This window comes from Acyrthosiphon pisum, chromosome A1, assembly GCF_005508785.2.
Source record: "Acyrthosiphon pisum isolate AL4f chromosome A1, pea_aphid_22Mar2018_4r6ur, whole genome shotgun sequence".
Classification (NCBI taxonomy): domain Eukaryota; kingdom Metazoa; phylum Arthropoda; class Insecta; order Hemiptera; family Aphididae; genus Acyrthosiphon; species Acyrthosiphon pisum.
In genome coordinates, this window is record NC_042494.1 from 36,535,500 (window position 1) to 36,555,359 (window position 19,860).

Consider the following 19,860-nt stretch of genomic DNA (forward strand, 5'->3'; position numbering starts at 1 on the left):
TTAGATGGCAATTATTTGATGGTATAATGGTATATAGATAGGTAGGTACTCAAAAGTCGATGCCCATTACAGAATCCACCACAGCTTTATTCCGGAAAAATATTTCTGTACATGCAAGAAGATTGAATTTTCTGCAAAAAAATAATCAACCATAATATGTTTATACTATTTAGTTGCAAGAAGAAAAAAATGTAAAATATTCTCATTCATCACATCTAAAATATAACAATATTTATGGTACTTTTTTGCAAAAATGTAATGTTGAAACTTATAATTTAAAAAAGGTGGGTAAGTGGATTTCGCTCTGCTGTACAGTAGGTTACAAGTGGGTCACTGTATAATGGATGGTATTAAATTTGAATTCAATGATATAATATCATTGTATAAGAAAAACGATTCTGAGCGGAGACGGTATGTTAGTCTAGGTATAAGACATAATATTATATTAGGTACCTATAATAAATTCCAAATTAATCATATCACAATATTCATTGTAACGCGTTATACATCAACAACAAACCGTGGTACTATCATAGTATACTTTAGAAGTTTCAAGTACCCACAAGTAATATTATACAATCACAACAAAATAACTAAAATAGTTATTCCAGGTTTTTTAATATGTAATTTCGTCCAAATTTGAACTTAAAATGACTATAAAAATAAACTGTGCTTATGTATTTCTTAGAATTTTTAGTAACAGAATTAAATATTTACGTGAAATCTTGTTTTAAATTTTCAATCTTTAGATATAAAAGTTGAACATTTTATAAATTTTTAACTACAAAATAATTTTTCAAATTAAAATTTGATAAATTTTGTCAAAATTTGATCTTTAAATGCTTATAAAAAAAAATTGTGCCTATGTATTTTTAATGTTTTTCAACTGATATTGTAACAATATATCAGGAGCTTTGTATTAAATTTATACACTTTTTGGCCCAACAGATAAAACTTTATTGATATTTATAGAAAAAAAAAACTAAAAAAATTGAAAACTTACAATGTCCGTAAACAGCTCAAAAAGAGTCAAATTATTTTAAAAATTTTATCGTATATATAAAATGCTAATATAAACATTCAGTGAAATTTTCAAGTTTCTACAGTCACTCGTTTTTTAATTACAACAAAATAAGAAAATCGTTACGTAAGAAATCGAGTGAATATCAAATGTTGTAAAAATATGAATTTCAAACGCCCATAAAAATTTAATTTGAGTTTCTTATAGACATTTTTTTTTTGGTAAAGGTAGATTATCCTATAAGGAATCTTGTATTACATTTTAAAATCTGAGATTTAAAAAGAAAAATTTTTATGAATTTATAACTCGAAATAATTTGCAAATTTTCGTGATTTTTCCATATTTTGTCATTTTTTGAACTTTAAATGCTTAAAAAAAAAAACTGTGACTAACGATTTTTAATATTTTTCATCTGCCTTTGAAACAATATACTAGGAGCCGTCTATTAAATTTTCAAGCTTTTTTATCCAACAAATAAAATTTTATTGATATTTTTAGAAAAAAAACTAAAAAAAAATGGAAAATAAAAATGTCCGTAAAGAGCTCAAAATACATCAAAATATTTTGAAAATGTTATGGTGTATAGAAGATGCTAAGATAAACATTCAGTCAAAATTTCATGTATCTACGGTAATTTTTTTTAAAGTTACACCAAAAACCAAATTCAATTTTGTGAAAAATCGATTTTGCGTAAAAATTCCCGTTTTTCCTTAATTTTTCTTTTGTTTTTCCCGGCGCTTTTGAAAACCACTGGGAAATTTAAATTTTGACCTCCCCAATGCACCAACGATATTCACTTTCTGATCGAACAAGATACTGAAGTTGAAAATCGTAGCATTATTTCGACTACTTATCGTGTACACAGACACAAAAAAAATAAAAAAATAAAAAAAAAAAAAAATAAAAAAATAAAAAAACACACATCATTGTAAAATCAATACATTCATCGTTCCACTCAGAATCTAAAATACTTATATTTGGTAGGTACATGAAACATTTTTTCCAAAAACATAAAAGTAGAACGAAAAACAACTCATGTGTCTATTAGGGACTATTACGTTGAAAAAGCCTCCTCACGTATTGTGTGCGAGTGTATATTATTTTTAACGACTGCATAATTAAAATTTGTGGCTTTCATATCAATTAACGGGCATAGTGCAAAATTTAAACCCACACACTACCGTTACAAAAACACACACACACGCACACGTGTACACTCTTTGACGCGTATGAAACCAATTACCTACGCTATGTCTATAATAAATATATATGTAGATATATAATATATATATATATATGTATATAGAGCTTTTGTATATAAACATACGCTATGTACATATTATTATATTGTTTAGTACCTATATACAGAAGGTTCAGAACAGCGAGTTCGGTCATTGTCCTAATAGAGAAAACGTGACTGTCGCGGTTCGCAATATTCCGCAAGGTATTGGCCAGCACATTTTTTTGTTTCGATCTTATGTCTTACACTGTAGTTGGCAATTTAAATACAAGATATTTTTTAAAAGTTATAAAGCAAATATCTATTGAAAAACTTTTTCGTTACGCTGCGCTGAGGCTGCAAGTTCACCGCAATATTTATTCATTGTGTTTTCCCAGTTGTGTATACCTACAGTTTTATAATATTATATCGAATATAAACTTTCGCAAGAAGATTAGACGAAGCGTTATTAAATGGTTTTACAGGTACCTATATATAGTATTCGTGTGTCTTTTTTTTATTATTGTTATTATTTTCTTTTATTTTTTGAAAACTTATTGATAGTTTTCTCGTTATTATTATACGTCGGTACTACAACTCTGCTATCACAGTGTTTATTTGAATTATTTCTTTTTTGTAAATTTCGTTTCTAAACACCGTGCGTACAGAGAGTTAAGGAACGAGGTCTCGCACAGGTTCAATATTCAATAATATTATATAGGTAGGTGCTCGTGACATTATTTGGTGTATATTTTAAAAGAGTCCTTTTGCTGTTTTGTTTACAGTGCCTACGTTAATAACTAATAACGTTGAAATTATCTTCACAGTACTCACGTAGGTAAGATAATAATCGACTCGTCTAAGAAATAAGAATATTTATAACTTATAAGTATAATGTCATGTACGTCGTGCGTAATGTGATATTGTACCTCACACGATACTGCTGCAGCCGGATAACGTTTAAAATAAATGAATAAATAAAGAATCACGGCGGTCGGCGACGACGATGACGAGTCTCTGCAGCGGAACACACGTCCACGTTCATTCACGATTATAATGCCCGTGAAATAAGAAATTAATTTTATCGGTTTATTATTTTTTTCCATGTCCCATATATCGAAACACTTGATATGCCGTACACCATCACTATATTGTGTCCTTGTAGGCGGTGGTTTGTTGTATTTGTTAATATAATAGGTATTATATTATTGTGTGTTTTTTTTCCGAACGGGTCGGCGCTGGTTCATTCTGCGAAACAATATAACATAAATTATGTAGTAAAATCGGCATCATCCGTTTCCGCCAAAAATCTACATTTTCCTTTTCCCCGGCCAATCACAGTATACCTATCTTTTCTATTAGGACAGCAACTAGCAGTGTCAAATAGTAGCAGTAGTCAATAGACAATAATCACGGTAAAGGTGTAATGGTATTTAGCAAATAACGGACTGTGTCTATCTAATCGTGGTTATTATTTATATATTTACTGACTTATCTTTTTATTGTAATGCACATTGTAATATACATAGTAGTTAGTGTTTATATTGTATTGTTTTCATCAAATTGTTAGTTAACATCATGACTAATTTCTAATATTATAAAAATAAGGAAAACAAAATTATTTGTTTGCGCCTCAGCGGCAAGCAGTCGAAAGGATATAATATAGTGATTAACGTCATTATAGAAACTTTATATAACTTAATAATATTATGCTGTGGTTATATCCTTACATTTTGTTAAAATATTAAATGTAACATATTCAATTTTTAAGCCTTTATATAGGTATTGAAATTGAACATTTTTGAACAATTATTTATTTTTTTTTTTATTAAATTAATTCGCAAATTCTTGTGTTTGGGAATAGGTATTGAAAGTATAGGTATAATAGGTATTGAAAAAAACTATTTTACTTTAAATAAATATTTTTAGTTATTTTAAGTTGTTACCTCCCCCTCTACACACCAATTGACAATTGTACCGAATTTTCGGTAGTGTGTATGTTAGGAAATGGTTGGTAAAAAATTGCTCATTGTTGTAAAATGATTCTCCGCTATGCCTTTTCAGTTATTCCAACACATATCACTCGAGCTGGAAAAATATTTCATAGAAGCAGAGCAGCCCCGTTTAATCGATAAGTCTGTGGTCAGAACCATTATTATTTTGTTGTATTATAATAAATAATATAAATATATAATATATAAATTATGGTGCTTGACCGGACAGCACAGCACAATATATCTGCATCAGCGCTGAGATTTCGATTGAGCGCGTGACATCCGGTGCAAATAAAATACATAGGTACACAATATTATATATTTTATGTCTGTTGCTCTGGCAGTCGGACCCCTTGCAACACGCAAAAACATTTTCTTATACAAATAAAACGCAAAAAATGGACGAATTGCACCATTGTAAAATGGCTATTCTTCGTACAAGTAAATATAAAATATAACCGCATATATAGGTATACCAGATACCAGATATTATTATACGATATGTCGATATACCTATATGTCTGGGCACTGGGCCGCAACAAAGTATATCGAAATATTGAATTTGGATGTGTTCGTCAAAAATTCTCGTCATCCAAATATAAATGTATTTTACCCATCCAATATATTTGTATACGTCACTGTCAATATAAACGCGTTGTTAAAGGTTTAAACGAGCAGCGATATATTTCAATAAAAGCAATTATCTACCTATAGTTGCGCAGTTATTAATCACGAACGACAAATCGTTTGTGCGGACAGACCTATACCTATCGACAGTTATTTTTTTTTTTATCATCAATTAATATTGTTATATACTTAAACTATACTCAGACACAGTGTGCAATAAATATTGTATTATGTTTAAATAATCGTAAGTGCGTGTGTGGTGTGTGTCGATCGTATAGGAGCAGAACTTCAGTACAATGGTTAAACTCTTGTAATGTTTGGAAGCTTTTCTAATGTATTGCGTTAGCGGCGATGACGGTGAATATGCGAAATTGTGAGTGAACGAACATTTCACGAATGTTGTTTATTGTACAATGTACGTGCATGCTTTTCATCATCACGAGGGACATCGATGCAAATTCCATTAACTCCGTTTATTTTCAAAAGCGGCTTTGCATAACTGCCTGAGTGGGCAGAAACAAAAACTGATTTTCCACTCATTTCTATAACAAACGCTCGCGAAATACTTGCGAATAAAAATCTGTATATAATCAAAAAGCATTATTAATTATATCCTTTTCTGGAAAAGGCATTGCATAGGTATGTTTCAAAACGAACGATCCAGTCGAGTAATTATACAGGTCAAAATGCCATTTAATTGCATTATTCAGGTCATTTCCCTACACTAATCTGGAATTTCGAGTACAGACGGGAAATTGGTTTTGGGTTTAATTCAATTCTTATATATATGTATTAATACTTCTTAGGTATTCTGGTATTCATGTCGTTTATTGGAGAAAATAATAAAATGTATTAAGGGAATCGATTTTGATGTGTTTCAGTGTGCGACTCAAGATTTGTTCGAATTACTCGAAAGAGTTCAGAGCAACCGATTGGATGACCAGAGATGTGTTCTACCGCCGTACTTCGCTCAAGTAAGCAAACATCACGTCCAGCTATACTTTTATATGCTTGATTAAATTGCATGCAACTATATAATTAAGATTTAAGGCGCATATTATACCATATAGGTTTATTTATTGATTCTTTAAATTTATATTTTTTATTTTATTTTACAATACCCCGAGCGAGTACGACTGTATAATAATGTGTATTATATTCTGCACAACATACAGCATAATATTATAGTCGTATAACATGTTTGTTATCTTAAACAGCTCGTGTGTGTCTGTCTGACATGCATTATATGATGTATTTATAGTAACAGGCGCCAACTAAAATATTTAGTCTTGTCACGGTATCGGATATAGCTATGGAATAATATGTTTATTAAACAACGGAGACGACTCAACTCCTTTAGACAGCGTATAGGTACTTAAATTTAGGTGTTTTAGTAAAAATAAATATATTATGCTGATTATTTTACGCGTATATAAGATATATACACATAGTATAGACTGTAACTTATATTATTATAAGCTGTGTTATTATTATAGATAAACAACTAATAAAGTTATTTCTCCTTAATTTACAAGTTCTAAAGTATTTGATATCAAAACTACTCGATATAAAATATGCCAATATTCATATTTCACTCGAAAAGCTATAAAAAATATTTATCTTTCTCTATTTTTTGAAATTTAAAACCGCATGATAAATATTGGTTATAAAATAATGATAACCTAACGTTTTCCCAGATTTGGTTTATGACAATTTGCTTAAAGAATATTTTTTTTTTTTTTAGTTAACAATTAACACACTAAAGAAACAAAATCTATGAAAATATAATTTTTGATTATAAATTTGATTCATTTTCAACGATATCTTTATTGAAAAGAATTCATATAAACCCGGCCATCTACTGCATCTATATAGTATAAAATGTTCAATTTCTTTAGGTTAGTTATCCCTCGCATGTAGGTATGTTCGTCTTGGTTTATTTGGCGTTCTTTATATTAAATTATGAAATGGCTCCGGACAATATCGATTAGAAATTACCAGCATTACAGAATATAATAATAAAAAAATCATATCTACTCTATTATATTTAGGCGACTCGGCTTCTCTAGCTCATCTCTGCGCAGGATAATGGGGCCAATCATTATTAATTTGAACTTGAACGCGACTACAATACGATCGCATTTGAATAAACAATTAATAATATGACAAGTATATTTAAAGCTCGGTTAAAAATGGTTAACACCTGCGAGACCATTATCCATTTATATAATATTTACGTGTTTAAAACTGAGGGTGTCATTTCGTTACCAAAGCGCATTATGCCAATTATAATGACAGCTATAGGTAGTGTGACAGTTGTACGTTTTACCTTCGTATTTACAACGTTCCGGAGGGAAAAACGACTGATTACAGCGTGTGGGGGTATGTGTGTTGAAAATATAAAAACGGAAAGATGAAAAATACAAATAAGGTTTACTGGGAATCAGCGACAGGGTCACAGTGTAGATCTGACATTTATCCCAGGAAATGAAACGACGTTACATTGGATTTTTAACCTGCGATCAGTGCTGAAATTTCTCCGATTCTATATAGGGTTTAATAAAATAATACAAATCTTATTAAGCCACGCTGAATCGATTTAATTTGTCCGTTTTATTTGTATTGACATATTGCAAATGCTATTATACTATGGTATCTCGAAGAGATTTCCCGATCGGAAACTTTTAAACCCGATCGAGAAACAATAGTTTCAAAAGAACACCACATTTCATTATCAGCATTTAATTGTAATTAAATTTCTGAATTTTGGCAGTTGTGACTTGCGTCATGGAAAACTACCGAAAACGGTGAAAACGCATAGTATGTATTATAGTTTAGTCGCTGCAGCGCATAATACTATTATGTTCTTTACCCCGACGATATGGTTTGCGTACCTAACGAATAATTAATATTAATAATTATTATTATATGGTACATAATAAATTGTTACACGCGTGTTGTGTTACCGTGTTGGCAGACGATGTTTAGGTACACTACGTAACACATTATACACTATTATGAGCAATGTAAAAAACTTAAAACCGAATGTGGTATGAAATAATAATAATAATAATAATATTCTAACCACCGTATTTCAACGTAAAGTATTTTGCCCATTTGCCTGACTACATTTTGAACCACTATTGTAATTTCTTATTCTAGCACAAATAACAATGATAATAAATACAATTATAAGGGCCGTTTGATATTATTTTTATTTTTATTATTATTATTATTATTATTATTTTGTGTGGAGTGTAACAATATTTAAACTCGCCACTTTCCGGTCCGCCGAGTAGACTGAACCTGTGAACCGTGTAATTAAACCAACAGCGCGGCGGAGGTACTAAAAATAATTGGGAGACGTTTCTTTTGAAATTAATTTTCTTATGAAATATATTTTTTCAAACGGCGTGCAATTAATTTGCGCGGGGCGTCCGATGCCTATCGAAACTGATTGCGAAACACTCAGTGGTATTATTATGTGTAGGCATACAGCCATGTGTTTTTCCGCACACCGTTCGTATCGGGAAAGCATCATAATATCGATCCGGCAGCGTAATAACATGATTTCCTAGGACACTGATTTCGATCGACGGGGCGAGGAAAGTACCTGCCCGTGATTTATCGTTTAATTACTATCTCGCCGATGGACGACATGCAACGCTGAACAACTACAATAACGACGATAATAGTTCCTATAAGTCTTTTACACGTCGGACGTGTAATAATTGTATTTATTTAGAGTGCGCTCGCCTCGATGATTTCGTCCTGAAATCGGCCTAGATTATTAATATTATGTGCCATTATAATATTATGCTATACGGCCCGTTGTCATTTTATACACTCTCGTCACGTATCTATATAACACAATATTATATTATGGCGGTATACCGGTGTCATTCGTGGCTCGCGAACACGACCCGGTTATTACGCCTCCGCGATGTAACAATAAACTTTCAATTATTATTTTTTTATATCGTGGCACGACAACGTTCGCAGTTTATACCTATCATTCGGCGCACGCGTCGCACCTGGCTGCACAAAAAATTACCTCATCGCGGCAAGTTGTGTGGGGGGATGAATTTGAAGGGCCGAGAGCTGTGCGTCAAAACAATTTTCTTTGTGTTATAACGCTGTCCGCTGTAGCTAGCCGCTGGTGTGCACGCGGAATTTAATTACTCGTATACGATTTGGAAGAGTATGGACGTCGAGAGGAACAGAGATATTCAGACGTCGGAAAATTCTGAGCCGCGTGATGGGTTGTACCGCGATAGAAAGTAGTTATATATATATATATAAATGCAATGGTGAATCACACATTATAGGCGCCGTATTAAGTAACGTGGTATGTATTATTATAATAGGGGCAAGCCATCGGACTAATATTAATCTCGTAATACCGTCTATAGCCCGTTTAATCTATGCACAGCCTCGGGCGGGATAATTTTGGAGGACTATAGGTAAACGGATTCACTGTTTCTTTTTATCACTATAATTATTAAAAAATCTCAACTGTACCTATGTATAAACATTTTAAAGTCGACTGTTGGTTAAAAATCATTAGTTGGGTTAGATGGAGTGGCAGAGCCTAAACCTATATGCATATTCGGGAGGAATGTGTTATGATTTTAATGGAAAAAAAATCCAACCCCCAAACCCCGCGTGTACGAAATACAACAATATTGTACTAAATTAAAAATAATATTCATCATGATGTGAATGCATTATAGGTACTTCCCAATTGACGGTTACTAATATATGATTGCGATTTGCGAACAATAATTATTCGTTTCACGACTAGGTGTTGTTAGGGTGGTGGTAGTTATGATTATTGTTTTTAGCGGCCTATTCTGTGTAGGAATCTATATATATATATATATATATATATTATAAAATACATATATGATATAAATGTATTACGAATACTACTGCCGCAGGCTCTAGGGAATCCCGCATAAATGACTCGGACCAAATTATTCGGACCTTTATTTATCAAAAATCCAATTTGAATATAATTTTGTTTTTTATTCGAAATTTGGACGCTGGATGAGTATACTGTATGTATACTAATTCAGCTTTAGAATTGCAACATAAAATCGAGCGGTGTGTGTACCCCGTCGGGCGTCGAGATATACACAACCATGTTGTCATGTTTACGTAATACAATAATAAGCCTATCGTCGGTGCTTATCGACTTTTGGTATTCAAACAGTGACACTCGTCACACAGTTATTATTATTATATCTACATTATCTATATATCAGCCGTGGTTATCATTTTAACAAATTTCAACGATTTATTTTCAACGCTCGTGGTCCTAAGACGACGAACGATTTACAAGAATAAGTTGGGAAATATCTAGATAATAATTTTTATCTTTTAAAGTTTTATAATAAATAATTATCAAGTCACCTAAACAAAACTCTTGTTAAAGTTCGAGTATCTTTATTTGATATATTTACTAGATATACAGTTTTAGCTATTTACACATTATATTATATAATTATATCAAACATTTTTGTTATTATTATGATATTAAAAAAAATTTAGTAAATATTTTAAGATTAAAATTATTGTGCATTTTTCTATACACAAATAAGAGAGCGAACAGGTGTTATATATATTTTTATTTATACATTCATTTCAATATTCAATGATTATAATATAATGTACCTACATATTATGTAATATGTTTATTGACTTTTGGATTCGTCAAGATTAAAAAAGTATTTCCAAAAAAACCTAATAATAGCTATTCGATATTAAAAAATTATAATGTAGTAATAATAATATTTCAAAATTAAAATCGAATTTATCTAGACGAAAATTGATTCATCCGTCGTAATCCGGTCTCATCGGTATAATATTATACAGGTCGCAGTCGTCACGTAATTGTATCATGACAATAATAATATTATCCTAGCCCATGATTATTATTATTATTATTATAACACGCTTATTCGTATAGGGCGCGCGACCCGTTCATTTTTATTTCGCAATCATACCGTAGGTAAAACATTCTACAGTCGACAGACAACATTCACAATAATATAATATAGTAAAGTAACGCTTACAACAACGGCATCCGCATTGCTCTCTGTTTAGTCTGTTTTCATCACAAAACTTTAAGGCACCGGAGAAAAAAAACTTTGGTCACCCCGCCGTTTTTCGGAATACAATAGACTATAATATATTATTATGTACGTCGCAATGACATCGCCGCCGGTCGTTCGTTGCTGTATTAATTCTCCACTCCCCGCGCAGTCCATTAAATTGCGTCTCTCCATCGTCGCGTATATATATATAGTATATAACTGTATAATATTATTAAATTATACTTTCAACCCCGTTGTGCACCGTATACAATTCGCATCCATTCCGTCGTACAGAGCATATTTTACACGATACCGATAAATCTTCGGTTTGACTGAAATCACATTGGGGTTAAAGGACTACACGCGTCTTATTGTTACTGCAGTAGTTTGGACGAAGACGACGCGGGGGCGCCATTTCGATTTGTTTTCAAAGCGCGCCGAATGAATCACAGCTTGCAGGCCACTCCGAAAATTATATGAATTATATTCACATCACCGCTTAAAATAAAAACAATGTCTAAACCAGAGTCCTGGCATATGTCCCCGAGAAAAGTCTAACAGGGCTTATTTTTGTGTGGAACACAGTGGGATGTGATATAAGAAATATTCAATAGATTATGAGTAGTTGAAGTGCACTTGTGAAGTACGAAATTATATTAATTCATGGTGGGGTTTAAATTATTTAAATTAATAAGAAATTATAATTTGTAAAAATATTTGGGCGCTCAAGTGTACGACGAGTTTATAGAATAAATATGATACTAATTAACGCGGCAGCGTAATACGAAACATGACAAATATAATAGGCACTTTGCAGTGTAGAGTTGAGTAAACATTGGTACATAAATTAAATTCTGTACCAGACAACTACTGAGAAAGACTTACAAAAAAAAACCAGAAGGGCTCACTCTGTCAACCCCGGTGACGACGAACGAGGTCGTAGCGTCTTAATATTCACAGTCAGCGGGGCGGCGAATTGTTGACGGTAACAGTTCGTTGGCGCCCTCTAACGGTCTCGCGATTTCCCCGCTGCAGTTACACCGTCGTTACTCGTTTAGTCGTCCACGAGAGCGCGCCCTACGTTGCTTTTTGTAAATAATTATTTACAAGTTTTAGCATTGACTATGAATACAATAGTATTCAATGGTTATGGGCACTGAGATAGATTATAATATAATATATTATTATATATATAATATTATCTATCTCAGTGGTTAGAGGTAACAATAGTTTTATTATTAAGATAACGCCATACCCTCATCGATTGTCTCCGTGGTTCCAGTCTTTAAATTAGAGTGGATCGAAATTGAATGGCAATAGATTATTATCCAAGTTCGTATGTCTGGTTGTACGATAATTTAGTTTGTAAGGAAGCTATAAACATTTTTAAATTTCGATATTTTATGTACGCTAAACTCGCTAAAAAATCGAACCATCGTAAAAAATGCACAGATAATGTTCTTAGCATTAAGTCTCATAATATTACGTCGATTCATTCTTATTATTAAACCAACGATAACTAAATGTGAACTGCCTATCGTAAATTTGCGATGTTACGCACTTGTAAGACGGTGACAACAAATGTGTGGGTGTGGCATTCTCTATTTACCATTTTTTTGAAGATCACAATGTAATAATGATATAATAATAATTATTTTAATACAATATTAACCTAGGTAGTCCGGCGACTAGATGACAACATATTCTACAACCTATACCGCGTACCTTACGAATTTTTTAACGTGAATATATGACAAAAAAATACAAAATGATGCACACATCTTCATCTTGGAAATATATAGAATCCAGCGCTGTAAATTCTTCTTCGATCGAAAACCGTAGTGGCTTGCTTAAAATGTAATTTATAAAGATCGATAATAAAATATTAAGTTCATGTGGTATGGTATGTACTTACAGACAACTGCAGAGTCGTTATCCGACAACTGATTAGAACAGTCGGGAATCAGCAGGCAATTATAGGCATGGCCGCTGTGTAAATTAACTTTTAAGAATATTATATAAATATAAAACATCAAAACATAGATCATATGCTATCGTCGGGCCAAGGTCGGAAAGTTAATTGAATTCTGCCGGTTTGGAAACGGGAATTTTTTCGAGTCACCAACTTTATCCTATTTTAAGTATATAGTTATGCATTTTGGCGGAACTACGAGACTTCCTGAAGATAAACGGTTTTCTTTGTAGTGAGATCGAAGAAGGATATTATATTTTACTCAAGAATAAATTAAAAACGTTCTTTGTCCTAATTTTTGATTTATTTATACTACGCGTTGTAAGTGTAATACTTACGAAGTACCTACCTAGTAGAGTACCTACTCATCAAGTTGTTTCAAAGTTTACTTGCTAACCAACATATTTGAATATTTCCATTTCATTTCGCTAAACATTCCACAAAATACCTTTTATTTTAACAATTCATGAAATCAACATTATTTGTTGTCCTAACACCATAAGGAAATGGGAAAATGACTTAGTATTTGGATGGATAATAAATACACATATATTATTCAGGTGTGTGCGTTTAAAAAAATATTCATATTTATTTTAGATATTTTTTTTACAGCAGTCAGTATAACTAATAAATAATAATTATAATACATGTATGCATAATATACTATAGGTAGGAGAAATTTTGCATTATTTATTTAAGTTCATATTTTCGTAATACTTTTCATTCCATATTTATATTGACTATTATATTAGTACATGTTTTCATAATTTTGTCGAAAATCATAATATGCTTTTACTTATATAATTTTAATTGCGTGATAGATATTTTGATTTAAAGATATAACATGACAAATTAAACAATACAAAATATAAAATTATTAGGTACCTATTGAATAATGTCTGTTAGTATGTAAAATTCTTCAATTGGTCATAGTTGTTATTTTTAGTCTTTATTGCTATTAAAATTATTGTATCAATTTACACTACTGAAATATTAAATTGATCATTATTGCATTTAATTAACTTTGTAGAACCTGTGTACAAATTGTCCGCAATAGCACAATTCCGAAAGGAAATAATAATCGCATTCGCATTGTGTGTTTGAATACAAATGTAACAGATTTTTACCATGAATATTTTACCTACCTATTAGTGTCTGAAAAAACATCTGTTTTGAAATTTATTGGGTTTTGGTATACATTACTAATATTTTACATTTAAGATCGTCTGATTATTGGTCGCCACCTTATTTATAATACTTTTCCGCTAGTCTACTGCCGGATACCTATTTAGAAAGGGATTGTCACGGTATATTATATTATCAGTTATTATTATAATTAATTCATAGAAGAAACCCTCGGGCCTGAAGGAACAGTCAGATTTCGATTTTTGAAAACAGTTTTTTTATCTGAAAAAGGTGGCCTTTTACAACCTACATTGATATTTGATTTTTATTTTATTTCAAATAATAGATTGTACAAAATAATTTGTAAAAAAAAGCTTAAAATATCTTTTTTAAAGACATATCAACTTGAAAAAATATCTACTTTGATTGATTCTACAGAACGGGACCATTATTTTCGTAGAGTGCGTATTTTTTAAGACAAAATTACATTAGCACCAGGCGCCTCGGCGCCTTAATACAATATGTGTTGTCAAATAGAAATATGATATTAGTGACGATTGAATACCATCGAGGTAATAAACAACTAGGTATATATTTATTATAGTTATAGTTCTTTGAAATATATGGATACTTTATTTACCTACGCAATATAGGTATCGATCATTGGCCTTCTGTATTGAATTAGAATACGAAGTGTCAATTTCTAGTTAAATTATGTTACCTTCTTAGATTTATAAAGTTTCCGATTTCGACAATGAGTTATTCTGAAATTTGTCATTTTATATCGAAATACACTTATTACGAAAACAACTTGATTTTATTTCTCATTGGTATTTTATCGATTTTGTAACAAACATTTCGTACTTGTTGAAGAAAATATTGCCGAACATTGCTTTGAATCAATATTTTAATCGCTGTATACTCAGCTGTCGAAAAAAACAATTATTTTATATAGACTGTTTATGTTGCGGCTTTATTATTTTTCCTGAAAAAACAATGAATTTAATAAAAATGTGCGGAAACTTTGGAAATGTAATTCGTTGAGTTTCATACAGTTGAATATATTTCCATTGAATTGTTATAATATTATATGAGATGCGCTTGTTTTTGTTGTTGTTCTGCGGTTTGCAAAATGAAAATATTTTGACGCAGTCTTATCTTTTATAACAACACTACACTGTTAATGTTCTGTAAATCACATCGAAACAGAGTATAATATTCTGCAACACACATGGTGAAATGAATAATATTATACATAAAATACAATGTATTTTATAATCTCTGGCCAGATTTATGTGATGTGAATAATACAAATTCCATTAAGAATTATTGGAGCTATTTAAGTATTACTATTCCAAGAGGAAAAATAATAATAGGTACTATTAACTAACAGAATGATGCCTAGTATACATTATTGATTATTAGTATTCAAAATAGAAAGTGTTATTGCGCGGGGAATGTGATAATTATCCGAAATAGTATGTAGGTACTGTTGATACTATATAGTACCTATAAATAATAATATTATGCTGTGCCGCCGGATCGCGAAAACGACTTGATCGCGTCATCTCGGAATGTGCAGGTGGGTGGCTCCTATATATGGATAAATAAATAGGCGTGCTAGCCGAAAAGCAATTTTTCCCATCTCAGAGCATGTTCTCCAAACTCTTACTAAAAACTATATTATAATTAAATAAGTGGTACATTATAATACCTACCTATCCCATGACAACAATCCATGAGTATTATCATATTTCTTCCCCAATACTGCGCAGGGGAACAAAATCCTGCATAGTATAATTTTCTGGCTTCGGTGTGCAAAATATAGTAGCATATGCTCATCTATTTATCATTGTCACCTAAATATGATTATTGGTATTATTATGCAGCAGTTAATGCGTATTGCGTATGCGTCAGAAATGCATAATTGACGATTAATCACTATAAAAATTAATCACTATAGGTATACATATTATTCGTTATTATTAGACCTATATCTAAATATACAGCCGCTCGTGACGAATTATTGGCATCTCACCGGATTTACAATCTCGTGTTTCGGTACCGGAAGACGGAGAAATCCGACGATCCGCAGCACGCGGTACACTCGCATATGGGTGTTATGGCGATATGTACAGCATTTTACGCCGTGTACACGTATATTAACAATAATTGAATAATACTATATTGGTAGCTATTGCGGCGAACCATTCATCACCGCCGCCTCCGCAGCAGCAGGAACGCGACACACTGCAGCGTTTGCACAGTTGGCCGGCACCGAGAGGTTCGCAAAACGGTTTCTGGGCACTTTACGGGGAAACCTTCCGGCGCACGTACACACGACAACGATGGTATTACACGCGTGTTGTGGAGGTAAATAATAATATTATATGTTGTAATATTATTATCGTTCTCCGCAGTAACCCGACTGATATCAGCGGCATCGTCTCTCGCCGTCGCGCGAAACAAAAATAACACACAGAACACACACGATTTACCGCAACCCTGTGACCGTACACGTATATTGTATAATAACAAGATAATATTAAATACGATTGAGTGCAATCCGAGACTGCAGTCAAGCCACAATATCTGTATTCTGCATTCGGTCGTTGTCATACTCACGTGTTATTAAATACATCATACTAAATTTGGTCCACTGCACCGGTGCACAATATGTTGCCCAAAACGCGAAAGTCTCTAACGGGCTCCATCAAGAGATCATCCATCAAGTATCCGCTGTTCGAAGACGCCGAAGAGCAAAACTGCGAAGTGAGTTGTACCTTATACCTGTAGTATATTTTATGGCACGAACGTTCTACCGTTTCATAAAAATGTATAATAATTAATAACACCTATATTATAAAAGAACAGCGTGCGATATTAAAATGACGATCGATTATTTCGTCGACTCTAATCTCCGAAAGTTCGGCGAGTTTTGACTGCTGCTGCGCCGCGACGTGTGTGTAACTGTGCTGCGTTATTACAATGATTTAAGTATATATATATATATATCATACATATCACGGCGATGACGTCGTTCTCGTTTACCATTGGAAATAAATTAAAAACCGAAAGCATTACGCACTTCCCCGCACACTAGTTCGCTAGTCGTGTGTGTACATTATAATATTGTTGTTTATTTTACTTTTATTATTTTTTTTTATTATTATTAACTACTAGAAAAAACTATGAATTATGATAGTCTAACGTTTATTACAATACCTACGTAACATGAAATCATAACTCACAAGTAATAACGTCATTAATAGCTGGTGATGGAAATTATTATAAATGTGGTAAAAATTAAACAAAAATAGCCTTGGGAGAAATTGTGCCTTTAGTGATAAATGCATTCGGAAGGTTGTACAGAGGAAAGAAAGGAACTTAGTAGACTATGATTACTGCGTTTCCATTTAAAATAAATTCAGAATGGTGATAAAAATTGATTTGAAATAGATTCTGAGGGGGATTTTATTTTTTATTAGTATTGTTTCGGCATATGATTTCTTTTTGGGTTGAGTACCACGAGTATTTAGAACCTTAGCTAACGGAACTTTTGTATAAGTTTTTATTTGCTTAAACCTTATTTGAAAAAATAAAGTGTTTCTTGTCGTAATACTATTTTAGCTTCTAAACGGCGAGCAGCTTTTAAAATTAACGGGATGAGCGCTTAAACATACAACACATTAATTAGTCGGTAACTCACAAGTCAAAGTCACATTTGTTTATTTAATATTGAATCGTATTTTCATACATTAACGTAATATTATATAAAGTTTTGTCTCTGTTCGTGTATGAAATATTAATGAAAATATGTTAGAACCTAGTTAATTCAGGAACGCTAAAAAAAGCCTATTCATTCTTTATTATTGCATTATAATTTATAATATTAGATGATTTTTTTTTATTAATAACATTCAATTAATATCAATAAATTTATTAAATCTTCAAATTGTCTCCAATTGATGATGTTTGTTTCCATCAGGTTTCCACTAGATTTGGTTTCATTATGTTCTTTGGTCTTATATAATACTATAACATTCACTTATAATATGGAAATAGCTTGGCTATTATATTTTATTTCCGATATGAGTCATTTCATTAGGTGTTTCACGTGTCTTAAACAAGGTCAATTTTGTTATTAGGAAGTAATAGAAACAGCATAATAAATTTGGTTTATCTTAGTTTCATTTTTTTCAATTCGAAATTTGTAATTTTATGCTCCTTTGGAATTTTTCACTTGATACTTAATGGGTTATTATGAATACGATAAATTTACATATTTAACTACATATTATACTCGACAAAATTGGTTAATTTTTATAAAATTATATGAGATTGTTATTCTCTCTTTATAAATAGTTTTTTATTGTTTATATTGATAATCTTAAAAAATATAATATACTAATTTGTAACCTATTAATAAGTGATTAAATATTTTTAATAGTTACTTTAATGTTAAACCTACAATTTTCTATTGAAAAAAAATTTCAAGGCTAATGTTGTAATGCGTATAAAAATTGAATCAATTTCATCCGCGATTGTTACTTGTTGAGTAAAATCTTTTTTAATTCGTGTGAACAAAATAACATCTATAACGGTAACTACTACTAACTACAAACTATTATAATAATGTATCTAACTGCTTCTATTTGGATATATTTTGCAACAGTATTTAAATAGTACCGGTAACGTAATTTTCTTATTTTTCATTGTACAAAAAAAAATAGTATTAAATAGGGAATAGTGATTTTCCTCAAATAATAAGTAGCTTATTGCAATTACATATTATAGAGACCCCAGGACTCTGAAAAAATGGAGGATGTATTGTTCGGAAAATAATAACAATGGGAACTCGTTGTTAGTACCGGTTCAAATTAAGCGTGATAAATGAACTAATATTATATTTTTTGCATTTTTTTTTAAATATTTATATTCTATAGTAGGTATTTTGAACAACAATAAATTGTAAAACGCATTTTTAGTGCAATCATATGTTATTTAGGACATCCATCTGGTGTAACTGTATAAGAACATGTTTACGTATTACACATCAAATTCATATTATTATCCACAGACCTATATAATCTACCTATGTTTATATTGTTATTGAAAGCATTTTTTAACGTTTTTTATTTTTCGGGAGTTTTAATTTTAATTTACAAATGTCTCTATTACTTGCAAGGAACGGCAATACCTAAATATTATAGTATTAATATAATACCATGGTTGAAATATACAGGTTATTGCATATGGACTTAGATTGTTATCATAAGAAACAAAATGGCCGCGTAAAAGGATATCACAAATATCAGTTTTTCTTATCATCAAAAATATGCCAACAGAAGCTAACAAATTCAAAATCCCGCGCTTACATACTTGATTATTATTGGCTCCCTTTACGCTGCCATTTTGGTTTTTATCATTAAATATTTGATTGAGAAAGGGTATATATACAATAACCTTGTATATTTCAACCATGTATAATACCTAAAGCTAAGGTAATGCCGGTAATAGTTAGGATGATTAATGATTACAAATTTACATCGTCGGAAATCTAATTTTGTATTTTATTATCTGACATGTAAAATATAATAGGCGTACACTGTACACACGCACGTAATATAGGTAAGAAATATATTTTTTACTACCCATATAATATACACCCCAATTCGATCAGATCCATAATCAATTAACTTCATTAATAAAATTCACTTCAAAACTATTAAACAAATTATGATAATTACTATTATTGTATACCTGAAAGCTACAACTTTATCATGTAATTGTTATTTAGTATT

General features: G+C 31.3%; 1 protein-coding gene across 2 annotated transcripts in view; it reads left to right on the forward strand.

The window, feature by feature from the left end:
* Positions 1-16,579: 16,579 nt before the first annotated feature.
* LOC100167325 (rap1 GTPase-activating protein 1) overlaps positions 16,580-19,860 on the forward strand; it is a 57,306-nt gene continuing 54,025 nt past the window's right edge. For both annotated transcript variants that reach the window (XM_029486977.1, XM_029486978.1), the window contains exon 1: positions 16,580-16,828. In XM_029486977.1, the coding sequence (XP_029342837.1) occupies positions 16,733-16,828 (96 nt within the window). In that variant the 5' untranslated portion in view covers positions 16,580-16,732. The remainder of the gene's footprint in view (positions 16,829-19,860) is intronic.